Below are 25,920 nucleotides of genomic sequence, written 5' to 3'. Positions count from 1 at the left end.
AGCAGGTCCATCAACTCAGTGCCTGCTGGCTGTTGCATGACAAAAAGGACTCGTGAAGAAAAAAAAAAGAATAAAAAATCGTCAAAAGCTCAGCGGGACGAAGAAGAAGACATATCTGCGAACAGGTCTTAACAAATCACCTGAACTAAACCCCTCCTGGGTTCAACCAAGGTGTGGACAGAACTCAGTCTAGCTGATTTGACCAGAAGTAAAAGCAGACAGAATAACTGAAGGATGTTACTGCGTCATTCCACACAAACAAACAATACGTGACGCATCGTCAAAGCACAGAGCTATTAATACTGGTCTCTAATTCGTGTAACGTGTTTTAGCAATGAGAATGAGTTTTATTAACACCGTCCCTAAATGGAGCTCGTTGGAGGGGAACGGTGAGAGCATGAGCGCAGGAGAGAACCGAGGGAGCGATCACCTGCTCACTCTTCTGACAGATCTGAGATGCTTGCTGCATATTCAGCCTGCAGAGTGCCTTCTTCATGCTGCTGCGCGCTAAACTGCTGTTGACGTCTTCTTTAATCTTCAACGGCACGTGTCGGAGAGGGAAAGGGTGAGCTTTTACTCCCGTCTTCTCCGATGTTTCAAAGAAGACATGGCTCCCTCCTAGAGCTTGTTTACCATTCTGGGTTTTTTTTTTTTTTTTTTTTAACTTCTTCTTCCAATGATGGACGACTTGTGTGTGCACGTCGGTGAGATGGTGTGAGTGACAAAGTCTTTTCAAAGAAAGAAAAACAGTAAAGAAAGAAAGAAGAAACAAAAAGCCCTTTTGAATCTGACTGGTGTTGATCTTCAAGACTTTCTGGGTTTATTATTATTATTATTATTATTATTATTATTATTATTATTATTTTGTCTTATTAATTTCAAGAGGCTTTTAAGGTGTACACCTGTTTATAACTGCTCTAAAAAGGCTAAAACCTTTTTTTTTTTAACTAAAAAGGTGTGACTTTATCATTACTTAATCAATTACAAATTGGTACAAATTTGATGAAAAATTACCAGGTGGTAAAACTAACTCTGCTTCCAGCTGCATTAGACCACCCTGTCGTTGATTATTTCCCTATAACGGCACACCCTGCCGTGTTGTATTCCGCGCACAATAATCGCTGCTAAGTGAATGATTGGGTCTGTATTGTGAACAAACACTGTGAAAAGCAATCTATTTTGCTTTATACAAAAAATAAACATCAGTCAGCAAATTGTGTACTGCATATAACTCCCTTTATCTCATCCATGAGGGAATATCTTCACTCGTCTCAGCAAGAGGAACAGTGTTTTCAGTGTAGCTACACCTTCACTTCAACGGAGAATGGGATTGTGCAAACTTTATGCTCATTCCAGCCAGGCCTGGATTTGCAGCATTAACTGTGTTTTCATTTGCATCACTTTCACAGGTTGTGATCAGACGAACATGGGTATGTGTGTGTGTGTCTGTGAGAGAGAGAGAACGAATGAGCTCACTGTGCCTTGAGGCTTCTCGCAAGCAGTTCAAAGATCAGGCCTCAGCAGATAAAAACAAGTGAATGTGTTACACGCCAAATTAATTTCTTCCTCAAAGACACGGCTGTGACATGACACTTTTTCCAAATAAATCTCCATGTCAGGATGATGTCAAGCCTTTGCATAAAGAACCTTTATAATGTTGAGGAACGATGACCTGTTTCTTTACAGTGCAAAAAAAAATAAAAAATAATAATACAAAATAGATGCCTGTGGCTTTTCTTTAAGTGAGCTCCTCTATGCCTCTCTTCTTATCTTAGAGCTGCAATTACAACAGAGCCCAACCTAGAGCAATCTAATAACTGGCATTTACTAGGGTGTGTATCGGCGTTTTGGGGTCATTTCAAGTCTTCTTTAACAAACAGAAGTCAAGCCGCACAGCTGTATATTCACAAGTACTTAGAATCAAACACAAATAGTGAAGTCTACTGAAGTAAGCTGGTAATTAATAAGGAAATGGGCCTATTCCCATTGCTGTAATCTAGCTGCAGAAATAGCCATGGACTCCCAGGTGTTCGCTTCCCTTCCCCAAAGACGGAATTGGCCTGCAGAGCCTGTGCCCTTAATGAAAAGTGTGATGTACTTACTAACGATAAATTAATAGTTACTAGGCCAAGCCTTATGGGTAGCTGTCCATCAAAATCTGATCCCCCTGAAGGCATTGCAATCTTGAATGGGGAAACAAGTAGGGCCTGTTTGCTTTAGTCGAAGATGACAGGAAAGAGGTGGCGAACACTAATATGTTTCGATAACACGTCGGACGGAAAAAAGGATACGGAGGAAAAAAAAAATAATACAGAAAATGTAAACGCCCACCGCCTCAGCAAGATATCTATCTATAGCACAGCATACTCCTATTTAACTGTGGCATGGGTCAAGACGCATGGCACGCACATGTTCCACTGAACCTTAGGTTCTATAAATACAGCTGTAAAAGATGGAACAGGTTATTAAAATAAAGAGGAAAAACAACAAACTCCAGTAACTGCGATGCGTGTCGGTAATAACTGTAAAGGTTGTCCGCACGCTTTCTGAGAAAACTGCTGCCCATTACTAGCATTCTTAGTAATAATAGTGATTAGCGTTTCGAGCTGCGCTCGCACCTCTCTCTCTTGAGCGTGTGGCTGCCGTACTGGCCATTCGACGTAGCGTGCTGGTTGAGGAGGCTGCTTTTGGGAGGCACGGGTGAGGCGGAGGACAGGTCCAGGCCACGGTGGCTGTTGTTGCTGCCGCTGTTCTCCTCCTTCACGTGCGTGCCCGTCACCTCCTTCCACAGCTGCTGCAGCTCAGCTGGAATCACGCCTGCCACAAAACAAATTGGATAATTAAATCAATTAATGGGCTAATCCACTTCCACTCATGCTGTAATTAAATATATAAAAAAACAAGGAGCTGAGTAAACAAAGGAGCGTATTAATTAGGAATTGTTCCACTACGGGCGAGCGTCAGGAGATGCGCTCGTATCGTACACTCTCTCTCTCACCGAGGGTGTTTGTGTATACAAATCTCTGGCATTCATGTGCATTTCATGCTTAAAAGTAAATAATTAACATACAGACAAGGCGTGAAATCGGAACAGTCTTCTGAGACAAGAGAGGAAGTTCACAATAGCACTTTGTAACACATAAAAACGATCGCTGACATGAAGAAGAAGAAGAAAGACAGACCAAGGGAAAAGGGTGTGCAAGGAAGCGGGCAAGAAAAAAGAAAAAAAAAAAAAGCCCCTAGGGTAATATTCTGAAAAGCAAGTTAATGTGCAAAATACTTAAAGCTCTGCACTGCCTAATTGACACACACAACTTAAACCTCATTTAAAATGGCACACTGCAGCTCGAACACAAAGATGTTCTATTTTTTATTTTTTCGTCAGGAACAGATCACAAATTCCACACACACACACACACACACACACACACACATACAGCTCTCTGTACCATTAAATCGCTGCCCATGACCAAGTTAAATGTGACTGAACTGAGATGCTGCATTAGCAGTAGCTAGTGAGTCATACGCTATAAATATAGTAGAGAATATATAACACACATATGCACTTGGAGCTACAGAATAAAATGAAGAGAGGATTTGGTGGATGGACCCATCGACACCCATCTCATGGCTAGTAATTGATTCATTGAATCAATTTTCAATATATAAAGGAAGATTATTTACCCTCTGCTTATCTTTATTTATTTTATTTTTTACTATGTTTTTATTTCCTGTCTTTAATCCATCTCGCTCTCTTTCTATGCAGATACCATAACCGTTCCCTTTCAAGCATTTAACTGTAACACACACACACACACGCGCGCTTAATCTTAATTTATTCCTTTTGTGGCAAAACTAACCAGCGAGTTGAAGACCTCAATGCGATCAGCAGAAAATATTTTGAATTTGATAAGCTACTAAAGATTTTAATTATGCCGGTAATGGAGAACAGTGGGCTAATGAGGCGAGGAAAGCTCTGGAGAGAGAGAGAGAGAGAGAGAGAGAGAGAGAGAGAGAGAGAGCGGGAGAGAGAGACACTAAGAACTGTGAAATGAGTCTGATAGTACTGCTGTAAATTCACTCAAGATCGTTTGCATATCAAAGAGCTGGCGGAAATTATTGCGGGACCAATCAATAACCTTTCCACGTTCCAAGGAACATCTTTGTGCTGCTGTGGATACTGGGTGTGTCCTTTTGCTGCGTTTTTTGGCAGGTCAGCTCAGCTGTTATTCATGACACATTGTTATGATCGTGAACATGTATCACTTTTCATGACTGTGTGTGTGTGTTTTTCCATCGTTAAGTGTTTGTAATGGCTGATGCTGAAGGTAAGCGGTAAAGGGAAGGTCACAAATGCAGTGAGTGTCCTGGGGTTTTTCCTGCATTGACAGTGTGGTGTGTATTTTTAGCTGATGCGCTTCACACGATGGGCCTCTTCTCCCAGATCCGTCTTCTCTATCCTTCTTCCCGTGTCACACGTCTGTATTTGTTCTCCTTCTTTGTGTCATCCTGACCCGTCTATAATTGCATGGGTGTGTAAATCATCACCGTGAATCATCCTGCATCAAAGATTTTTCAGCACAGTGACAAAACTGGCTGTAACACCTCCTGCGACATAATCCCATCCTAGCCTCCGTTTATGTGCTCCGCCACCAGACCAATCTGATTAAACTGTTACCATTATTCAATCACCCAATTCCAGAGGAATATACAGTATCCTGTATTTAATCGAAACCCTGCTCCCGACCCTAAATTTATCTTTTTGGTCCTGGATTACTGCATCTATGGCGGTTTGCCATTTTTCAGACTAACCTCGTCCTGCTCCTTTCGCTCATTAGAGGCCAAAGATACACAGCCCTCGTTTTAAAAAATGTATGTCTGCGTCAACCTTGATTGATTACCGGTGGCGCGACTACATTTTTACCGCGGCAGGTAACAGCGGCACGCTTGGATGAGGGAGAACTGTTTCCTCTTTCAACCTTTCCCGTCCTTGTACCACCCCCACACTCGATGTGACCCTGTTCAAGCGAGCAGAAAGTTGATTTAAGGATCATAACCGCATCAGTCGCCAACCATCATCATCATCGGCTGCAAAAAAAATGACCCGGTGGCTCTGGCTGTGTAAAGTGGCCGGCTGTGCTTTTTTTTTTTTTTCTCAAGGTGCTACAGTGCTCTATTGGGGGCCCGATGTGACACAACTATTAGTTTGTTGTTCCATCAGGCGAAGACCTTCACCGCCTCCCCTCCCTCCCCCTGCTCATGTGTCTCTGATCGCCGCGTCTTTGATAAGCAGCCCTTAGGCCTAAAATATGTTCCTCTCTGAATGCTACAGGAGCTATTAAAGCAGTGCCACGCTGCTGAATGATCAATCAACGCCAGTACTTGCTGGCCACGTTCACTGGCTGCGTATTAACAGCAAATTTGTCTTGTCGCCATCCCATGGCCCTTTCCTGGACAACTAAACCGATGGTAGGCGGGGGATGAGAGCTGGCTTTTTCTCGGGGAGCGGCTACACACACACACACTGCAATGAAAGGCAGGTAATAGAGTGGAAGTGGGTATGACACACGCACACACACACCTTGCAGAAGCACCTGGGAGAACATGGCTAATGCAGGTGTCTGACTGAGTGAACAGGTCAGACATCATTTCCTTCCCTCTCCATCTCGTTCTCTCCCTGCCTATTCTCTTACGCTCTCTCTTATCCCTATAGAGATGTTTAAGATATTTCATCTGTTTTCCAGTCTCCTGATCATATATATATATATTTTTTAACCTTTTCGAATTCGACATAGTCAACCTCAAAACACAACGGATAAGTGCTCCGTGACCAAGTTACACTCGTGCAGAAACAAGTTTCCACCCATATTTACGGCCATAAATAAAGTAGCTCAGTGTTTGGGTGATGGACGGTTTATTTTTAGATTAGACTAGACAGGCTGATTTAAATGCTGACTGTCATCAAAGCTTGTTTTTGAGAAAAAAAGGGTGCTAAAGTTAACAATATATTTTTAGACCGCGTTCAAATGAACTCGGTCGACGGAATTCGATGAAAACTTATTGATGATAAACAAGTGCACTGGCACGTCCACGCTTCCTCACGCACGCAGGTCTGACATCGGTGACGTCTTCAGAACCGCGGGTGAGATGCCATTATTAATAGGGCGATAACGAGAGATGATGCTTTTCTGCCAGTTGTGACTGCATCTAACAGCACCCACAGCAGTTCACTCGAGGTGTTTGGCAACAAGATGGAATAAAAAGAGGAGCGTGGACGAAGGGGAAGAGAGAGTGACAGCGAGAGAGAGAGAGAGACTGTTGCTTGAAAGCATTATCCTATGATTACACCCAACCTAATTTATTGCCCAAATTTCATGATTATATTGATAGACGAAAGCGCAGAAATTTCTTAGAAATCAATAAAATCCCAATAAAACCTTTACACAAAAGAGGCCATTAAGACTTCTGACATAAAATGATGTCACAGTTGTCCGGATTTCTTCAAGGCAATCAAAAGCACTGAGCTCTTATTACATACAGCCAACACTTCATCTCATTGCGTGTACACAGCTATTATTACTTTTCAATGACGGAAGTGTTAAAAAATAAGACTTAAGTAAAAAACACACAGTTGGGTAGCGTGAAACAGACGAGGAAACGTTTTTTTTCCTTCCTTACTGCTATTCCAACACCCCCGATCACACGCACATAAGGAGTATTAACTCATCTCTCATACGGCAATGCTAACTACTTTTGTTGAACATTGAACAGATTAGATCTCGGCCTCTGGAAGGCTGGCCTACTGAAGCATGAACAAGTCTGCTGGGGTGTGAAAGGAAAAGGTCATCAATAACTTCAAACAGTGAGGCAGAAAATGTGGCAAATAGGCCAGGTCAGACACACACACACACACACACACACACACACACACACACACACACACACACGCTCACTTAGTCTATGAAGAGATCTGAGGACAGAGTGCCACTGCTAAAGCAGTCCAGCCTGGGCAATGGTGCTGAATTTCTATTAAAGGAATATAATATAATCTAGCTCCCATGCATCTTAACTCTGAGAAATAAGAGTAATGTAAATACAACCCCAATTCCAAAAAAGCTGGGACGCTGTGTAAAATGTAAATAAAAACAGAATGCAATGATCTGCAAATCTCATAAACCCATACCTTATTCACAGTAGAACACAGAAAAACATATCAAACGATTAAACTGAGAAAATGTCTTGCAACATGTCTCAGAAAAGTTGAGTTGTCTCAAAAAAGGCCAAGAAAAAGCTGGAAAAGTAAGTGTTACTAAAAAGAAACAGCTGGAGGTTAATTGGCAACAGGTCAGTAACATGACTGGGTATAAAAAAGACTATCTTATAGAGGCAGAGTCTCTCAGAAGTAAAGATGGGATGGAATCTGGATGGAAGTATATGTTGCTCTGAAACCTGTATTCACCTTTCAGCATTGATGCTGCCTTTCCAGATGTGCAAGCTGCCCATTCCATAGGCACTAATACACCCCATACCGTCACAGATGCAGGCTTTTGAACTGCGTCCCAACTTTTTTGGAATTGGGGTTGTATAATCTTCGTATATTAATTTATGCAGTTATGCAGCGCAAATATTAAAATATCTTTCCTCATTCAAACACGTGCATGTGAACAAATCAGTTCATATAAAATTCAGCCTTCAAATCATCTGGGAATTTTTGTTTTAATGAGCCGTATTAACAGTCAAGTTCTAAATTATGGACATAACCAACTAAGGACTTTACGGCGCTAACAGCAGCCCATGTCAGTATCCTGATCCTGAACTAGACGTTACATTGCCATGCCTACCCCGAGGGCATTGTGGGTATTCAGAGTAATGTACCGCTTTTTTTTCTTCTTCGTTTTTTATTACAATGCCATGAACAAACAATAACAAGACTGTACAAACACTGTGTTTGCACATTACCTAACCAACTCCACCTCCTCCTCCCTTTCTCTCCTTATCTTACTAAGAGGTTGTTTGTCTTAGGCAGAGAGAGAGAGAGAGAGAGAGCGAAAGGGAGAGCAAGAGAGAACAGTCAGTATTGGGAACGAAGGGGGGGGGAGAGCAACCTTATATGAAAGAGCTTTTGTGACTATGTAGCTGCTCCTTGAGAAAATATTACAGGGGGTGTATAATGAAATAAACTTCCTGGCAAAACAAGTATTGACTCAGCGTGTGCTTGAGAAAATAGGGGTTTGGCCACGATTCACTCTGGGAAGCTGGGAAACAACGCACCTGGTGTGCTTTCAGCTTGGAACGGAGCCAGCAGAGGATAAGGAGTGACAGAGAGGAGGATGAAAGGAGGCGTGGGGATGGGACCGAGTCCGGGCTTGGTGAAATGAAGCTAAGGTTAAAATATGAGATGACGCAAGATACATTAAACAGATCTTATACTGGACATAGGAGTTTAGGAGAGGCACAGGAGGTCAAATGATCAGTATAAGCCTATGTGGATGTGAAAGGGTTGAGAGTGAGACAGCTTGGGAGTGAGTCTGTGTGTGAAATTGAATGAAACTAGTTGAAGAAACTATATTTATTTCCATTCCTTCTCATTAGGACACATTGGTAAGATACAGAATGGCACGACATACATACTGGATGTGCAAGAGTGTGTGTGTGAGAGTATGTGGGTTTGTCCTTACCCTGCGTGAGAGAGTGCAGAGGCAGATTATGGTTCGCCTGGATGGACAGCAGGCCTTGTCTTTGCAGACTGAGCAGATGCTGCTGCTGCAGCTGCTGAACCTGAAGGAGCTGCTGCTGAAACGCCAACTGCTGTGTGGAAACCTACCGAGAGAGAGAGAGCGAGCGAGAAGGGACAGTGAGACAACAGACTACACATCATTCTTACACACACACACGGCAGGTACATGCCTTCCTCTCTTAATTAACTCAGAGTTGTGACAAACAATGAAACAACATAGTTAATCATTCATAATAAGCACCGCAGGATTTTAATTACGGCCATTCATAATTCAGTGAACACGCGTGCAACCGAAAGTAAGCCTTTATCATCCGCTGTATCAAAGCTCGGATCCCAGGGAACAAACGGCTCGCTGTCTTCCTATCAGAGAGCTGAGGAGGGCAAGGGGCTTTGGGCTAGCTGGCATTTGAGTATTATCAAAGACCTCATAGCACACTATACAGCTGTACCTCGGGTATTACTTTTAGTCATGCAATACATGGTATTATAAGAAAAAAAAAATTAATAAAAACTAAAAAAAAAGTATGTGAGAGGAACAGAACTATACAGCACACACGAGTTGGAAAAATCCATGCCTATTATTACTCTGTACTGATTGAATTTTTAAGGAGCAGAATATTTAAATAAAATAGTTTTCAATAATTGAACCTGCAGTGGAAAAAATAAATAAATTCAATCCCGTATTTCTGGCGTTCGTGTGTACTGTTCGTGAGCTCAGAGCAGAGAAGCCTGGCGTCGGGAGCGACCACACAGGGTGAGGCGTTCTCTACAAGAGCAATGGTGGTGGAGAAGAATTCTTTATTCAAGTAGACCTGTGAGGTATGTTCAGGGCACAGCTGGAGAGAGAGAGAGAGAAAAATGGATGGGAACCTAATGCGGTGGGATGGAGAGAAACAAAAAAAAAACAAAACAGAAAGTGCCAAAGAAATGGAGGAAGAAATGAATCAGCAGAGAGCAGAATGACCGAACAAGAGAGGCTGATCGAACTGATCTAATATCCGTGATCGGTGCTACATCAGAACAAGTAGATGATGTTATGCTGATAAGAGAAAGAGGAACAGGAGTGTTTAACACTCTCAATAACTGTTCGCAAACTCACAGCGGCAGAAAGCTGGAAATATTCACAGATCAGAGTCAGCATTGTATATGAGCATGTGTGTGTGTGTGGGCATTAAAAGTACACCTCTTGCTGCTGCCAAGCTGTGTACCGCACCCTCTTCCCAAACACAGGATGCGCTGCTGTGTTTACTGCTCCCAATTGAAGGCAAACAAAAAAGGTCTCGCTGCACCATGGAGGCCGGGTCACACAGGAGACCCGGAGCAAACTGAACACTCCTGATAAAACAAGCGTTCTCTCTCCGTGCAGTGGTCATGTGCTTATTTACAGAAAAGCAGTAAAAAGAAATTTGGCTTTATGCATTTAAATATGGAGAATTAAAAAAAGGAACAAAAAAAACAAACAAACATTGACAAACAATTTGTGCATGAATTGTTCTTTTTAAATGAGTTCGTTATTGCTCTAACCTGTATGAGGACTGAATAGTAAATCACTCAATCGAATCCATGCAGTTAGTACGTCATGTGAATTATAATCCTCACTCCTACTCTATGTAAGATATCCCTTTCCCCACACACACACACACACACACACACAACTCCCATCAGAGCGCACGAGGGCTTAACAACCAAATGGCACATGAAGGCGGGGTAGAGAACGCAGACAAACGTAATACAGCGTGACACTTGCGGACCCTTTCATTGTCTCGACTATGAAGGTAAAGATCTTCGGAGGGGGAAAAAAAAACTCAAAAAGAAGAAGAAGAAAAAAAGTGATGTCTTTAAAATGAAAGCGAGGCACAAAGCAACAACAGGGGGTTATTGTGCCGAGGCCCCATGGGAGGGAGTCACACAGCGATTCTTCTTGTCTTTTGATGGCGGCACAAGAAATCCAAATGGATGGAAGAAAGAGGAGAGAAGAAGAGAGGGAGAGAAAATATCAGCAAGACGAACAAGGCCTCTTGAGGGCTGCATCAATTTCCTCTGATCAAACATAATGCGCTTCAAAAAATTGTGTGTTTTTTTTTTTTATTCACTGTTCCCCATTCAATTGATCAATTGTAGCTTTTTGCTATGTCAACTTCACCCTCCTCCCCTCTGCCCTATCCTGAGAGAGAGAGAGGGAGCGCGTGTGAGAGAGAGAGAGAGAAAAGAAAGAGAATGACATCTCTTATCAGAAACATGAGAAACAGCCCTGTCACATTGATTTATGGAAGTGAAGCAGCACAACTTGTCCAAACTGCAGCCCCTAGTTCATTAATTAGCAAGCCTGGGGACTTTGATGTTAGTGTGTGTGTGTGTGTGAGTGTGTGTGCATGTGCATGCTTGTGTGCTCATGTTTTTTTTTTTTTTTTACATTTTTTTTTTTTTTTTTTAATATTCATTTTAATTTATGCATTCAGGGAGTGAATGTGACTGTCAGAGGGGAAAAGTAAAAGTCTGGAAATCACGGATCGCCTTTGAACTGTTTCTGACCGAGCAATAATCAGTTCTTTTGTCTGGAGCGTCGCCTGCATCCGCCAGTCATTAACATAGAGCCACTGTAATTGAGACCAGGCTCAAACTTGAAGAAAAGAGTCTGGCAGTGAGAGAGAGAGAGAGAGAGAGAGAGAGAGAGAGAGAGAGAGAGAGAGAGAGAAGAGCAAGGGCAGAGGAAATAAGACCCATTTTTGATAGCTCACTATTACATGGCTCCTCTGCTGCCATTTCTATGTTTATTAAAACAGTAGCCTCTTCAAATTTATTGAGTATGACATCCCTCTGTTTCTCCCCCCCGAAAGGAAATTTTGAATTTGTGTATGCTTTCCATTAGAAAAGCAGGAGAAATGGAGCAAAAACTAAAGCAGATTTCTGGAAGAGGAGAAAAACTAAAGAAATGGCATAAAGTTCATACATTTCCATGAAGCAGGTGTTCTAAGCAGGTAATGGCAAGCGTGTGTGTGTGTGTGTGATGTTAGAATACCTCTTTGCTCTGCTGTTTGCTGCCATGATGTTGTTGAAGGAGTTGGAGATGGAGCTGTTCTTGCTGCTTCTTATAGAAGTCCTGAAGCTGCTGCTGCACACACACGCACACACACACGCACACACACACTTCAGCGGAGTATCACTAACACGTGATTCTAAGCTCTGTTGAACGACAGCAATATATTGTTATTCTGGTTATTTACTGGGGCCATAGAGATTTTTTTTTTTCGACTCACAAAACACATTTGTATTTGGAGGTTCATGTTCATGTCAGAATGTCTAACAAGGACTACTTGCTTCTGAGTTTCTAAGGTTTGGATGAAACCTACTTAAGTGACCTGTCAAACAGGCTGATGACTATAAGAACTCAGTAATAAGTCTAAACTTTTAGAATGATTTGCTTGGGCTGTACTTCCCCCCCCCCCCACAAACGTAACTAAATTAAAAACAACAACAACAATAACAATAATAAATAATCACAGAGCCACTGGCTATGCTTCACAGAGGTGTCTTAGAAAACCTTAGTGTGACCAAAATCAATCAATCAAATAAAATTTTAGAATAATATTTAGAATAATAAAAATGGGAAACTTGAACAGCGCTGTAGTAAAACTAACCGTTTATTGAAATCTTTGATGGCGTATTATTACAGTGTGATTTCTGTACAAAATAATAAAACTCATTGTTTTATATATAGTACAAAGTCTAAAGTCTAGTACACCTTCTATATGCAGTCTCTTTATCTGATCTATCAAGTACATCACACTATTAACATAGTGGGTGTGTCTAATAAAACAGTGTTTGTCTAATAAACAACCACTACAGTGCTGCAGTGCTCTCTGTGTGTGTGTGTGTGTGTGTGTGTGTGTGTGTGTGTGTGTACCTGCTGTAACATCAGGGCCTGTTGCTGCTGCAAGAGGATCTGGAGCTGTTGAGGGCTCAGGACTTGCTGCTGGAGAATCTGCTGCATTTGCTGTGGAGTTATCACCTGCGGGGTCATCATAGCCACTGACACTGGCACCTGCAGCACACACACACACAGTTATTACTATGTACAGTCTATACAGTACTCTGTGCTTAAATGGATTTATATGGGGAGATTATAGAACTACTGACACAGCAAATGAAAGGCGTGCTCACGTGAGACAGAGCCAGTATAAAATCACACACAAATCCAGACCATCAAACACCCAGCATCCCGATCAGCACAATGCCTCGCTCCAATAACAAGGCAACTGCCCATTAGCATCGCGTGCTCTTCTTGCTTTCATAATCCGCTCAGAATATGTTTTGTGTTTACATTTTACACACATATATATATATATAATATACAGTATCTCACAAAAGTGAGTACACCCCTCACATTTTTGTAAATATTTGATTATATCTTTTCATGTGACACTGAAGAAATGACACTTTGCTACAATGTAAAGTAGTGAGTGTACAGCTTGTGTAACAGTGTAAATTTGCTGTCCCCTCAAAATAACTCAACACACAGCCATTAATGTCTAAACCGCTGCCAACAAAAGTGAGACAGCAAATATACACTGTTACACAAGCTGTACACTCACTACTTTACATTGTAGCAAAGTGTCATTTCTTCAGTGTTGTCATATGAAAAGATATAATCAAATATTTACAAACATGTGAGGGGTGTACTCACTTTTGTGAGATACTGTATATTTTATATATATTACTCGAAGGGCCCCATCACGCTGCTGCAAACAGAACGAGACATGAAAAGATAAATTAAACGGTGTAATGACAATTCAAGAATGAGGAAACTAGTGCGCTCTCAGGACCTCTTTTAGAAAACGGTCCCAATAGCAGTGTAACGCATGGAGATAAAGAGGTGTGATAGTGGAGTGTGAGTGGAGAGCAGCGTGATGTGATGTGTGGTGACATTGAGAGGATCCTCGTACACGGCCGACAGGGACCCTTAATTGCTGTAGAGGCTCGGTGTAATCAGTGCGTGTGTGTGTGCACATGTTGCCATTAAAAGCTTCTCCTTGCAACATTTGGGACAAACTAGATGGAGATAAACTTAAGAGCATTTGCCACTGATAACACACCATGTGATCCTGTGTGTGTGTGTGTGTGCGTGCGTGTGTGCACGCGCGGTGCATGCTTTGCCTCGGCTTAATGGGCCAGACATTAGGGTGACAGCTTTCACCAAGGTTACCCCAACTGTATGCGTGGATCATAGCAGATGACACGGCCTGGAACATTCTGGAAAATGTAATTGAGGCCTTGTTTGTCATCCGCCTGCATAAATATGGCCTAATTTGCTGCGCTTTAAAGGAATATAACACAAACAAACCACCTTTAATGAATGCCTTGCACATCTCCGGTGCTACAAAGGGCAGAGGTGTCAAAGCAGAAGAGTCACTCGATGCGTAAACACAGTGCTGCTTTGACAGCCAACACAACATGGCTAAAGGGCAAATGTGGCAAAACAGAAGGAACACATTGCTAGCCACTAACTTAACATGTAAGCACAGATTACCCCCCCTCCCCAGCCCCCACCCCCACACACAAGGTGTTAGAAGACACAGGGAAAAATGCCCCTACCCCCAGCTTGGGTGATGTTATGACTTAATAAGCCTAGCCATATTCATTGTTTTGCCCCACCCCACCCCACATAGCCTTTGGTGTAATCTGCATAGGCCACGCCCCCTATTCAGTCATTTTACGGTCGTTGTGCCGGTGTCCTTACTGCTAAGCACCACAAACTTTGATGAACTATTTTGAGGGATGGAAGGCAGACAAGAAGGGGGTTATGGGCAGCTCATCATGACATTGTGTATATATGTATATATATATATATATATATATATATATATATATATATATATATATATATATATATAAATATATAAAGTGATAGTGAGCACTGGTATCACATCGTTGAGAAATTAAACAGTTGTATTTAAACTGTACTGTTACTGTTGTTTTAAAAAATTTTTTTATAGAATATTTGAATAGATCTACTGTATATTCAGTCTTTTTGTGAGTGTAGTATTGAATACAGCTGCATGACGCCTGACATTCCTAGGCAATCTGTTAAATATTTCTACTTCAAAAGCTTTGGCTGAATCAAATGATACAAAAATAACACATTATCTCACAGTACTCAACAGCCATGCTATAAACTGCGAGCTCTGCTTTAGTTAATTAATTTCTTTAATTTTACACCCTTCATGCATACTGACATCAGTCTCCAGTGTGTGTGTGTGTGTGTGTGTGTGTGTGTGTGTGTGCGAGCGTAGACGGAACGTACGCCTCTAGACCCTGAGCTCTATTACAGCCCCCGTTTTATTAGCCATTACCAGTGGGGTCATTAGAGGGGAGAGGGATTGTACTCGTCTTAACCTATTGATCACAGTAACTACTGGTGTTTAATCCTCCGCTGAATGAGCTGCGCTTTGCTTAAGCTACGCCAGCGCACTTAAACGGAAAAATATCACCGCAGCCATCGCAACTAGGTCACTTCACAATCGAGAGAGACAGGGTGCGATGGGAAGGATGGTTTCCATTTGGAGACACATTTCTCTCGCGTTCTCCGACAAGAGCCGTGGAGGAGGACCGTGAGGGGAACAATGAACAGGAATAAGTGGCTGTCTTCACAGAGGAGAGAGAGACGAGGTATTATCTGAAGCGCAGACGTGATTCGCTAGCACTTTTCACCACTCAAAAAGTAAGAGAATCTGAGATATATATATATATCCATTAGTATTTTTGAAACAATGAAAATAAACAAACAAATAAAAACAAGAAGGAGGGGGGGGGGAGGGAGTCTGAGAACGGCAAATTTGGATGCTTGACATTTTGGAATTTCTAAATTTATGAGCAAAGGTGTAAATGCTACACACACACAAAGATAAAAAGAGAGGTCTGAGAGAGCTGAAATTTGACTATAGGCAATGTGATATCAATGCCTTGCCAACAACTGACACACACACACACACACACATATTTGCACACCTACATGCCAACACACGAAGATATGAGTACTATATCTACTAAAAACACAATTTTGTCAATAGTCATTCCAACAGCATTGTCCTTTTTTGAAACAGGCGTTTTAAATATTGCATGTTCGCTACACATTATCACATTTACATTTTACACACTAAATTTTGAATCAACTTGTACAGACTTTATATCTCATCCAAATGAATGCCAGGTTTCTTGTAAAGATCTCTATCGAGTTCACAGCAAACGGGAGCAAGAACACAAATGTTCAGCTCAAGAGCAGGCTACAAAGGCTACCTGCTCACAGTGCATTGCCTTTAGTGTGTGTGTGTGTGTGTGTGTGTGTGTGTGTGTGGAGGGGAGGGCACACTAAGAAAAGGACACTAGCAGGGCAAATGCTAGCCTAATGAGAAAACATCTGACACCCATCTGACTCACTGATACTGTCTTAATGAACACTGTGTGCCCACAAGAGCAAAAAGGCTCTGACACAGAGCTAGAGCGAGAGAGCGAGAGAGAGAGAGAGAGAGAGAGAGAGAGGGAGAGAGAAAGAGAGAGAGACGAAGACTCTCTTGGTGGCAGTGGCAATTAAGATGAACGGTGTGAAAAGTGAAAATAAAAAGTGGGAAAGACTTCAATGAAAACCATCTTAAAACGCTGAAGTGGCCACACAGAGCACAGGTCGGAGAGGGCGAAAGTGCTGCGGGAAAAAAATATAATAATAATAATAAAAAATAAAAATAATGAAATTTTAATGCTCCCTGGTGTCGTCTTGTTTTGTCAAGACATCAAACGGAATGGTGAAGAGCAACAGAACAAGCCCTTGAGAAATCAGAAAAGCCTGTTCTGCGTTTGAAGCCGGCGTGTGCTTTACCTTTGTCTGCACAGGCTCGGACGTGAGTGCCACTCGACTGCGTGTACCGAGAGGAAACGAGGATTTCACACTCCGCCTCGCGCTGCGGCCGAGCAAACTGCCGTAATTAACCAGCGACAAGGATGGAAGGGCTCGTTTACATCGCATGCTTGTGTTTATTGGAAAGTGGTGGAAAAAGCAGCAGTCTAACATTATACTATATATATATATATATATATATATATATATATATATATATATATATATATATATATATATACACACACACACACACACACACACGATATAAAAATATATATATAAAAATATATAAAAAGACGCTAATGTATACATTTACCGATATATATTTAGCAGAATTACACCCAAGTACATTTAATCTGGGACTGCGACTGTAAAAACAAAAGGTGCCTATTGCACTGAATTCATCTTTAGAGCTCATGAAAGAAAAAAAAAAAATCTTTTTTGATAACAGGAAGTTGTTTTGGTAAACAAACCCACAATGGAGAGGATTTGAGGAAAAGCTACACTGAATCAAACACTGGAGCTCCACTGAAGAGAGTGCACTGTTTCTGCTGCTCAGGTCTCTGCAGAGGCACAGGGCCTTCCACACACACATGTGTTTCAGATGCCCTATAGTCCTCTATTAGTGTGATCGTGTTAGTTCACACACACACACACACACACACACACACACACACACACACACACACACACACACACACACAGAGTGCACATGTAACACCCAGCGCATGAAACTTTCACTCAGACTAATCATGTGGTCACTCAGTGCTGGGGAAAAAACAAAAAGATATAAAAACCTAATTAAAATACTTCAGACTCCTCGCCTGCAAAACATCAGCGGTCCGGCACTACTCACCTGTTTTACTCTAACCACTATTTAATATCATTTCTATTTGACTAACCCGGCAAGCTTACGCAACACGCGTGTGTGCTGTCAGACGCATTACTGGCATTGTCAGAAATTTAATTAAGATCACAAGACGCGCAAATCCCCCCTCCATCAAACACAGAATGTGTTGCGAGACAATAGCCGGCACGTCCAGCGCGCACATACTTTTCCGTTCCCTGCCACGGCGCAACGGCCACGACGCTAATCCGCGTCTCCATGACGCCAGACGACGGCTGAGCCGAACCGTGTCTCGTTCTGATTTATGCTCGTGTTGTGATGTTTGTCTTTTCGGAGGCGTGAATCCAATTAGCGCTGATAACAGAGGGGAGACGCCGCTGTCGGCTGGCGGGAGCTGATTGAAAAAGATGAAGACGGATCAAACTGTCGGTGTCTGGCCAACGTGAAATGCACTGCTGTAGGATGTAGTTCAAAAATAACATGATGATAATTAGATCGCATGACGGATGACTGATGCGGTTTTATACTAAAAAGCGTTCCAGTTCACGACAACAAACGCTGGGAAAAGTTGCCTGAGCAAACTTTTTTTTTTTTAAATTGTGCTGCAAAAGAGAGGGTCTAGTGTGCATCCTGGGAGCGGGTTAAGAAGTGTAATAAATAAATAAATAAATAAATAAATAAATAAGGAAATAACCTGAAGGAAACGAATGCTCTCTGGGCCTTTTTTCTTCGTGAGTGTCGAGGGTGTGAGGAAACAGAAGGGAACAGCTGGGACCGTGTGTGTCGCTGCAGAGCTATTCTCGAATTTCTATAGGTGCTGCACACTGAAACAAAACACTCGATGACGTCCACGTAGATGTCCACTTACAGTAAATTCTGCCTTTCAAATACACGCTGCTTCAGTGCATGCGGTCGTGCCATGCAGCAGAAATGACAGGTGTTAGTGGTGTCATGCCGTGTTGTTGACGTGCAGCACAAACGCAGCCAGAGCTCTAATGCGCTACTCATGAACAATAAATCAACTCTGATTACAGAGTGCCAGAGCAATCAGCTCTCTTTTACTTGCCTCCTAAAGCATGAGGCGCAGCCGTAGCGTATCAGCCCCCTAGACCGCACCGAGCTTCGTCTAGAGTTTCCACACACACCTTGACACACTCGCTCCCCTTTACCTGCCTCGCACTTCTCCATGTCCCAGAGCAGTGCCCTGCTGCCGGTCTAAACACCGACAGTGCACTGCAATCACAGGCTAGGAGCACGAAATGAGCAGCTGACAGCTTGAGCACGTCATGATCGTGAGCGAGAAATGTAATAATGGCATGCTGGCAGTGAAATCACGTGCCATCTTCTAGTTCTCAGATTCATGGAAGATCGAAAGGGATTTTAAATCAAGCAAATTTAAACAGCGAAAAAGTTCAGAAGGTAAGTTAAGTGTGTATTCTCTCCCTGTGTGTGTGTGTGTGAGAGAGAGAGTGAGAAAGTAAGTTGGTACATAGCCCTGCAACTTCACCACACATTCCTGTACCCTCGTCTACTGCCCTTGGCACACGTGTGTACACACACACACACACACACACACACAATGGCATGCTACTCTGTTCACCTCAACGATACACATCACAGATTAGGGCTGGCAGAGCCCTTTTAACCTCCAGACTTACCATGTAACTAACACACACACGGAGTTACTTTTCTTTTTAACTAAACCCAAGTTACTTTAAAAGTCAGTGGTCAACTTAAAGAAACAAAAAAAACAAAACAAACAACAACAATAAAACAATACACAACCAAACAACTAGAAAAAACCCCCCACAAACACAAAGAAAGCATTGCAATGGACAGAGGAAAAAAACCCCCACAACTCTCCAAACATGTGCTTCCAAAAGCAGCAGTATACACTGAGTGTGTTTTATTCTACAGGTGATGAGGGGTCCCATCTGAGCCGAGCCTGACTCTACAGCTATCCAACATAAAAATGCTCGAATTACACATCACACCTCCACACACACACACAAACCCCACACATTCCCTTCTCTCAGGAAAAATTAAATTGTTCTTTCTAAAAAGAAAATCAGAGAAAAAAGAACGCAGACAGAATTAGAGAATCAATCATATTGACAAACCTGACAAACTCCATTTAGCTGGCAGGGTAAACAGAGGCAGAGCGCCGGGGCCGTTCAGAGAATCGCGGAAGACGAGAGAAGCAGAGACTCGGAGCGTAGAGCGAGGGAGGGAGAGAGAGAGAGAGAGAGAGAGAGAGAGAGAGGTGTTTACAGCAAGAGCATGTGTATGTGTGTGTGTGTGTGTGTGTGCTGTCGCGTCTCAAGCCTTCTTCCCGAGGATACAGACAGATTGCATGCGCGAGGTTGCTGCCCGACTGACAAGATACAAAACTATCCAATCAACCACGCCCTTTCTCCACCAATCACAAGCTGAGCTCTAAACATAATCAATTCAAATGGGGACACAAGCAGCAGTGGGGGCCGCCGCAGGCTGTGTGTGTGCGCGCAAGTGTTGTGGAGAGGGAGGGGGGGGATGCTGGGGTAGTTGGTGGGGGGTGCAGGTGAAGCAATGTCTTTGTGTGGGCCACTAAAAAAAAAAAAAAATTAAAAAATTAAAGAACACAGAAGAGGAGAAAAAAAAGCAGCACAGTTGACGGCTGTTAACCCTCTGACCCCAGTGGGGGTTCACCAAGTGCTCGTGAAACAATGAAAGTCCGAAGAAAGGAGGCTCTTCAATTAAACAACAGATAACTAAACACAACTATCTGGCCAAGAGAGGAAAAAAAAAAAAAAGAGTGGGGCGGGGGGTCGTGGTGCAAAGAAAAGAGAAGAATGAACTACCTTTCGGGCTTATTGTTCTGGTTTACAACAAACATACAAAAATCACTCGATTAACGCGGAACTGAATTCACGTCATCGTATTTACGGAGAATTCGTCGATTATGAAGATCAGTATACGTCTCTTCAACATTCAACAGAGTGAAACATCAGGATATCCTATAAAAAATTTCCCCTCAGGAGCACTAACGGATCGTGTGCTGTGTAAACGTGATAACCGAAGGCCCGGCCTTTTTCAAACACAGCTGACGAAAGATCCCAGTCATACTAGAAGACTTCCTTCAACCGGAATCGCTCTTGCCCACATGGACATCCACTGGCTGTCCGGTTCCGCTTCAGGATCAGTAACGGGAGGGAGGAACGCCGTCGCTCGGGCATGCCGACCATCACTGTTTCGGCGCTTGGAGGTCACACATATGCTACATATCATCACGCTCACTACTTATTACAAGAAAAAGGATGGTGAGAGTGGGGAGAGGAAAAAAAAAAAAAAAAAAAAAAAAAAAAGGGAACATGATTCTGCCCCCTACTGGCTAATTCTCACAGTCTCACAAAATATGAAGGAAGGATTGATTACACTCATTTTCTCGCCGCGCTGAAGAACAGTGCTTATTTTAGACATGATGTACCACCAGCATCTTTCTCTTACAGCAGCTGGAATGCTGCTGTTACATTACCAACTCGTTACTATCACAAGACTTGTATTATTATCTATTATTTATTCATACATTCCAGTTTAATATGTAATTTAATGTGCAATTTATATAATAATAATAATAATAATAATAATAATAATAATATGCTATAATCATAATAATATTACATGCACTCACTGGATTGTGCAATTTGCTATTATTAGATATAATCAAGCATTTGGGGTTTTGTTTCTGCGTTTATATTTAAAAAAAAAACAAACAAACAAAAAAAACAATCCTCAGCACAATTCTCAATGCTGTGCACCCACTTTGCAAATGCATAAGCAAAAATGAAACCCACAAAAACAAAAACACAAATGGCATGCAAACCCTGCGACAAAATCGCGTACGTGTCCCGTGGCTCTGATTCTTTATCAGGACGTGATAAACACGCGTTTAGCATATGAGCAAAATGTTCCTCACCTCTTTCATCATGTATGGTAAGCACGGTTTCATATTTCGCCGGAATAGAAAACACTATAAAGATTAAAGTGAATAAGTACAAAATAGAGGTATGCGAAATTTTTTTTATAAAATGCATATATATATATATATATATATATATATATATATATATATATATATATATATATATATATACACACACACACACACACACACACACATATATATATATATATATATATATATATATATATATATATATATATATATATATATATATATATGTATGTGTGTGTGTGTGTGTGTGTATATATATATATATATATATATATATATATATAGGGTTACATATGTTCATTCTCATTTAATGTAAAATGCACCGTGAGGATGACTGCTTATTCTAACAGACGCATGACGTGGCATTAGGTTGGGTATAGCATTAAAAAAACAAACAAACAAAAAAAAAAACAAATGCAAGGGATTTTTATTTTTAAAAATATGCTTAGGAATGTTTTTCTGCGAGTAAGACGTGTGCAATAATTCAACGACTCTATAGAAGAGTATATCTATATGAAATACTGCCAGCGCTTACATACACGGTATAATTGCCTTGCTCTGATTATGATTCATATGCAACAATAAACTGACTGTACCAAGCACCGCCTCCTCTTTAACCCACCAATCACTAACGAGCGTTCTTCCTGCCCGACCTACATAAATTATTGACTGAAAGACCTCAAGTGTCAAAACTGACATATCTTTAGTGAATAAGCAAATGAAAGAAAGACTCTTCATTGTCTCCCTGACAAGCACCACAAAGACACGCACGCGCACACACACACACACACACAGAGTGAAGAGCGAGCCAAGACTTTGGGCAATCCTGTGTGAAAGCATTCACACACTAGTACACACAAGAAGAGCCCGTGCGTGCACCCACATATGCCTACACTTACACATACGATCAACACACACACACACACACACACACGGCCATGCCCCGTCCTCTCCCCGGGGTAGCATGTGGGCATATTCCCAATAAAACACCTTCTTAGCAGTAATAGGCCACTGTTCTCATTTCAGTGCTCCCAGAGGCCTCATGATAAATTTAGCAGATCGAGCCTGCGCAGCTCTTCTGCACTTCCTCTCTCTCTCTCTCATCTCTTAAAGTCAAAAGATAAATAAGCATGTCGTTTCTATAGCACGCCTTAAGTTCCGTCCGGTTCCGATACACAAGGTACTACGTATCGCCAAGCAGTGAGGCATTTCCCTGCTTGTGAGCTCGTGAGCCCCGAAGCCAAGGTCGGTGCGTCCGACATTAGCAAAGACGAATGACGTTATTATGTTAGAAACGTCTGATGTAAAAACATATGGCATAACTGTTAACAATGCTGTCATTCTCGACTGGAACGTAAGCGGCCGCCGTTCCACGGGCGCTATGTTTAAAGAGTCCGCCTCTTGGAGAAGGACCTTTCCTCCTGCAGCAGGAACATTTTTAATCTCTCCTCTGACTAAACTAAATCTGCTGTTTACTTAAAGAGGGCTGAACTGAGCAGGTGTGAAATTTAACAGCTAACAGCTGGTGCTCAGGGCAACAACCTTCATCTGTAGGAGCGCGCACACACACACACACAACTTTGGACACACCTGCTCATAGGAGGGGTTTCTATCGTAGATTAATAGTGAATAATAATGAAGACATTAACAGTGTAGAATAACTACAACGGACCTCGCGTCACTGTTTACTTATTTACTGTTTAGAAACAAATTTCAAATGTGTGTCTTTAAAAAAATAAAAATCTCAACGGAATAAAAAAATATGTGCTAAAATGAGTCTGTCCAAGTTTTATTATTATTTTACATTACATCCAACAACTCTTTTAAATCTAATAACTGAACAAACAATAATGAAAGTACCCACTGCACTGACCTCTCTGCCCCCCCCCAGTAATTACCTTGTACATCTCAAATACCTAAAACAAAACAATCGATAAAACGAAGCGCTAAAACGAAGGATTCCAATTTGTTCATCCAAACCGGCGGTTTTTGCGACGCGATATTAAAATCGCAATTTTCTTGGCAAGCCGTTTGCTGACGGCACCAGAAACTAAAGTTCGCCTTTCTTCAAGTTCTCGCTCACCTGTGGTTTTCACTTTAGTCAAAACAGGACTTCTCTCTCTCTCTCTCTCTCTCTCTCTCTCTCTCTCTCTCTCTCTCTCAGTGCCGTACAGGATCAATTCGGTGGGTGGGGAAATTCTGTTTTCTTTATTACATTGTGATTGATTCATAGTGCGCACATTGTTGACTCATATGCTATTTTTGGAATCCTTATCAAAAAAATTCCTCTTTGTGAAAGAAAAAAAAAAATTAAATAAAATATATATGCCACATGCTACCATATTTGAACAAGACGTTCAGTTCCAAGGCTTCCACTTTTTTAAGTAAGTAAATGAATCAATAGAACTGAATTGAGATGCTGACTACGACATGCGTTATACAGAACTCTATTCAAGTCACCGCTGTGTACACGACCCAGCCTTGACCTTCCCAGCCTTAACTCATAAAACAACACCGAACTACAAAACAAGTCATGATGTATATATTACACATGTGCAGTAAATACACGCTTAGCTTATATTTTGTCTACTCACAGGTGACAACGTTAGGAGACGTACTAACAGGAAAAGGTGATGTAGGAGGAAAAAAAAAAAGACAGCGACACAGATACATTGTGAGAGAGACAATGAAAAAGTGATAGACAGTGCTGATGAAAAGATAATTTGGTTTTTTTCTTTATGCAGTTTCTTTTTTTTTTTTTTTTACATAGGAAATGAAAGAGACGCTACTCGACCCGTTCTGTGTCCTACACACAAGCCTCTTCATCAATACACAATAGCTGATATTTCTCTCACAGCCATCTCAACTAACCACTGCCAACCATCACATTTCACTAAGCGTACAATACAATCACACATGACACTCCTTAAAACACACAATACCCTGTTAACCAGAAGAAAACAAAACACAACAAACAAAACACAACCAAAAAAAACCCCAGCTGTGTACATCTATCAATCTATACGCAACCCCCAAAGCGCAGACAAATCGCTCTCGCAAACACATGGACGCTCGTCGTGTACAGTAGATTGGCAGGACAAACGCAGCAGTACTTGAGGCGAGGACAGAAAGGAGGCGCGGTTAGGAGGCGTGTTGATGTGAGATGGGAACGCTGCAGGGGGAAATCATTACGGCTGAAATGAAAAGGTCTTGGAAATGGCGACAGTAACTTTAAGAGGCGACAGTAATCTGATGGCTGAGTGCGAGATGACTTTATCCCGACAGCGGCGTCCGGAGAGCGGTCCCCGATGTGCCGCTTGCGTTTAGCGTAATGCGTTCCTACAATATGACAAGGCAGAACGAAACGCACGAGAGCAGGAAAACGACGCGCTCGTACAGGAAGTGTCGGGGCTGTTGAGGGGAGACACGCACTTACACTTACACACACACACACACACACACACACACTCCCAAACACATATTTGTCTTACTATCCTTGTGAGGACCTATCCATTGACATAATAATTTATGTCCAAACGTCCCCTCAAGGTCACTCCTGAAGGTCAGGTGTTCCTAATGTTGTGGGGATCCACACCAACATATAAAAACAGACTCAATACACATGCTGCTGTTTCTAAAAAAGAAACAACGGTATGATATCCTTCTGCCTGTCCTCTGGCTGACTTCAAGCAGTGCTTTATTCGGAAATGTCGCTAGTGAAAACTAGTTAGGCCACCTAGCATTATACTGATCAAGATCAACCCTGCTAGGCCCTTTCGAGGGCAACGTTTTCTCCTCATTTCTTCTCGCTGGCCTCTCCTCAGCTGGACCGAGCGAGTCGGTGCTGCTGGATCCGTCTGGAAGCTCTGGCCCAGCTCCAAAGAACCCCAGCAAACCACACTGCTAATGGCTTACAGATTGCAGCACTGTGGTGTACATGTGTCAGGACAATGCCATGGGTCTCTGACAAAAAGAATACAGTAAAAAAAAATAATAAAAAAAATAGAGCAGGTCAGGCCACAGCACTGCGTCATGGAGCGCTCTATAAAGGAGTGCGTGTGTGTGTGTGTGGGTTGGTGCAGTAAATATACTCGGCTTCCATCTTCATGAAAGGACATTATCATTTGACCCTTCTTGGCCTGGTGGAAACTGTATACGGTCATGAGAGACAGAGACGGCCAGTGTGTGACTGCCAGGGAAATAAATAGATGTTACTTTGCTAAAATAGCCTTGTATGTTTGTAAATGGCATTTGCTGCATTTTCAGGGGGGGAAAAAAATAATAAAAATCATCAAAATGCCAATTGCAGCCTCATCCACCCCCCCCCCCCCCCCAAATAATGAATGCAATATGTACTCTGCTGCAAATCATTCTGCCTTCGCTTCTCCTCTCTGAACTTCACAAACAGAGGAAGTCATAAAACCTCATATAAATTTTTTTTTTAAATAATA

The 25,920-nt window shown here is 42.0% G+C and overlaps 1 protein-coding gene across 16 annotated transcripts in view; it reads right to left on the bottom strand.

Moving 5' to 3' along the window:
- foxp1b (forkhead box P1b) overlaps nt 1–25,920 on the bottom strand; it is a 176,672-nt gene that overhangs the window by 23,751 nt on the left and 127,001 nt on the right. For 14 of the 16 annotated variants that reach the window (XR_008387065.1, XM_053635933.1, XM_053635936.1 and 11 more), the window contains 4 exons: nt 12,642–12,779; nt 11,757–11,849; nt 8,679–8,820; nt 2,619–2,817 (listed from right to left, as the gene is read on the bottom strand). Coding sequence is in view for 15 of the 16 variants with exons in the window: in XM_053635933.1 (XP_053491908.1) it covers nt 2,619–2,817; nt 8,679–8,820; nt 11,757–11,849; nt 12,642–12,779 (572 nt within the window). In the remaining variant the exon portion in view is untranslated. Of the gene's footprint in view, nt 1–2,618; nt 2,818–8,678; nt 8,821–11,756; nt 11,850–12,641; nt 12,780–19,595; nt 21,488–25,920 lie in introns of those variants that run through there. The other 2 variants (XM_053635946.1, XM_053635942.1) reach the window with 2 other exon arrangements.

This window comes from Ictalurus furcatus, chromosome 11, assembly GCF_023375685.1.
Source record: "Ictalurus furcatus strain D&B chromosome 11, Billie_1.0, whole genome shotgun sequence".
Classification (NCBI taxonomy): Eukaryota; Metazoa; Chordata; class Actinopteri; order Siluriformes; family Ictaluridae; genus Ictalurus; species Ictalurus furcatus.
The sequence above is the reverse complement of the archived record's forward strand: the minus strand, read 5'-3'. Positions and strand labels throughout refer to the sequence as shown.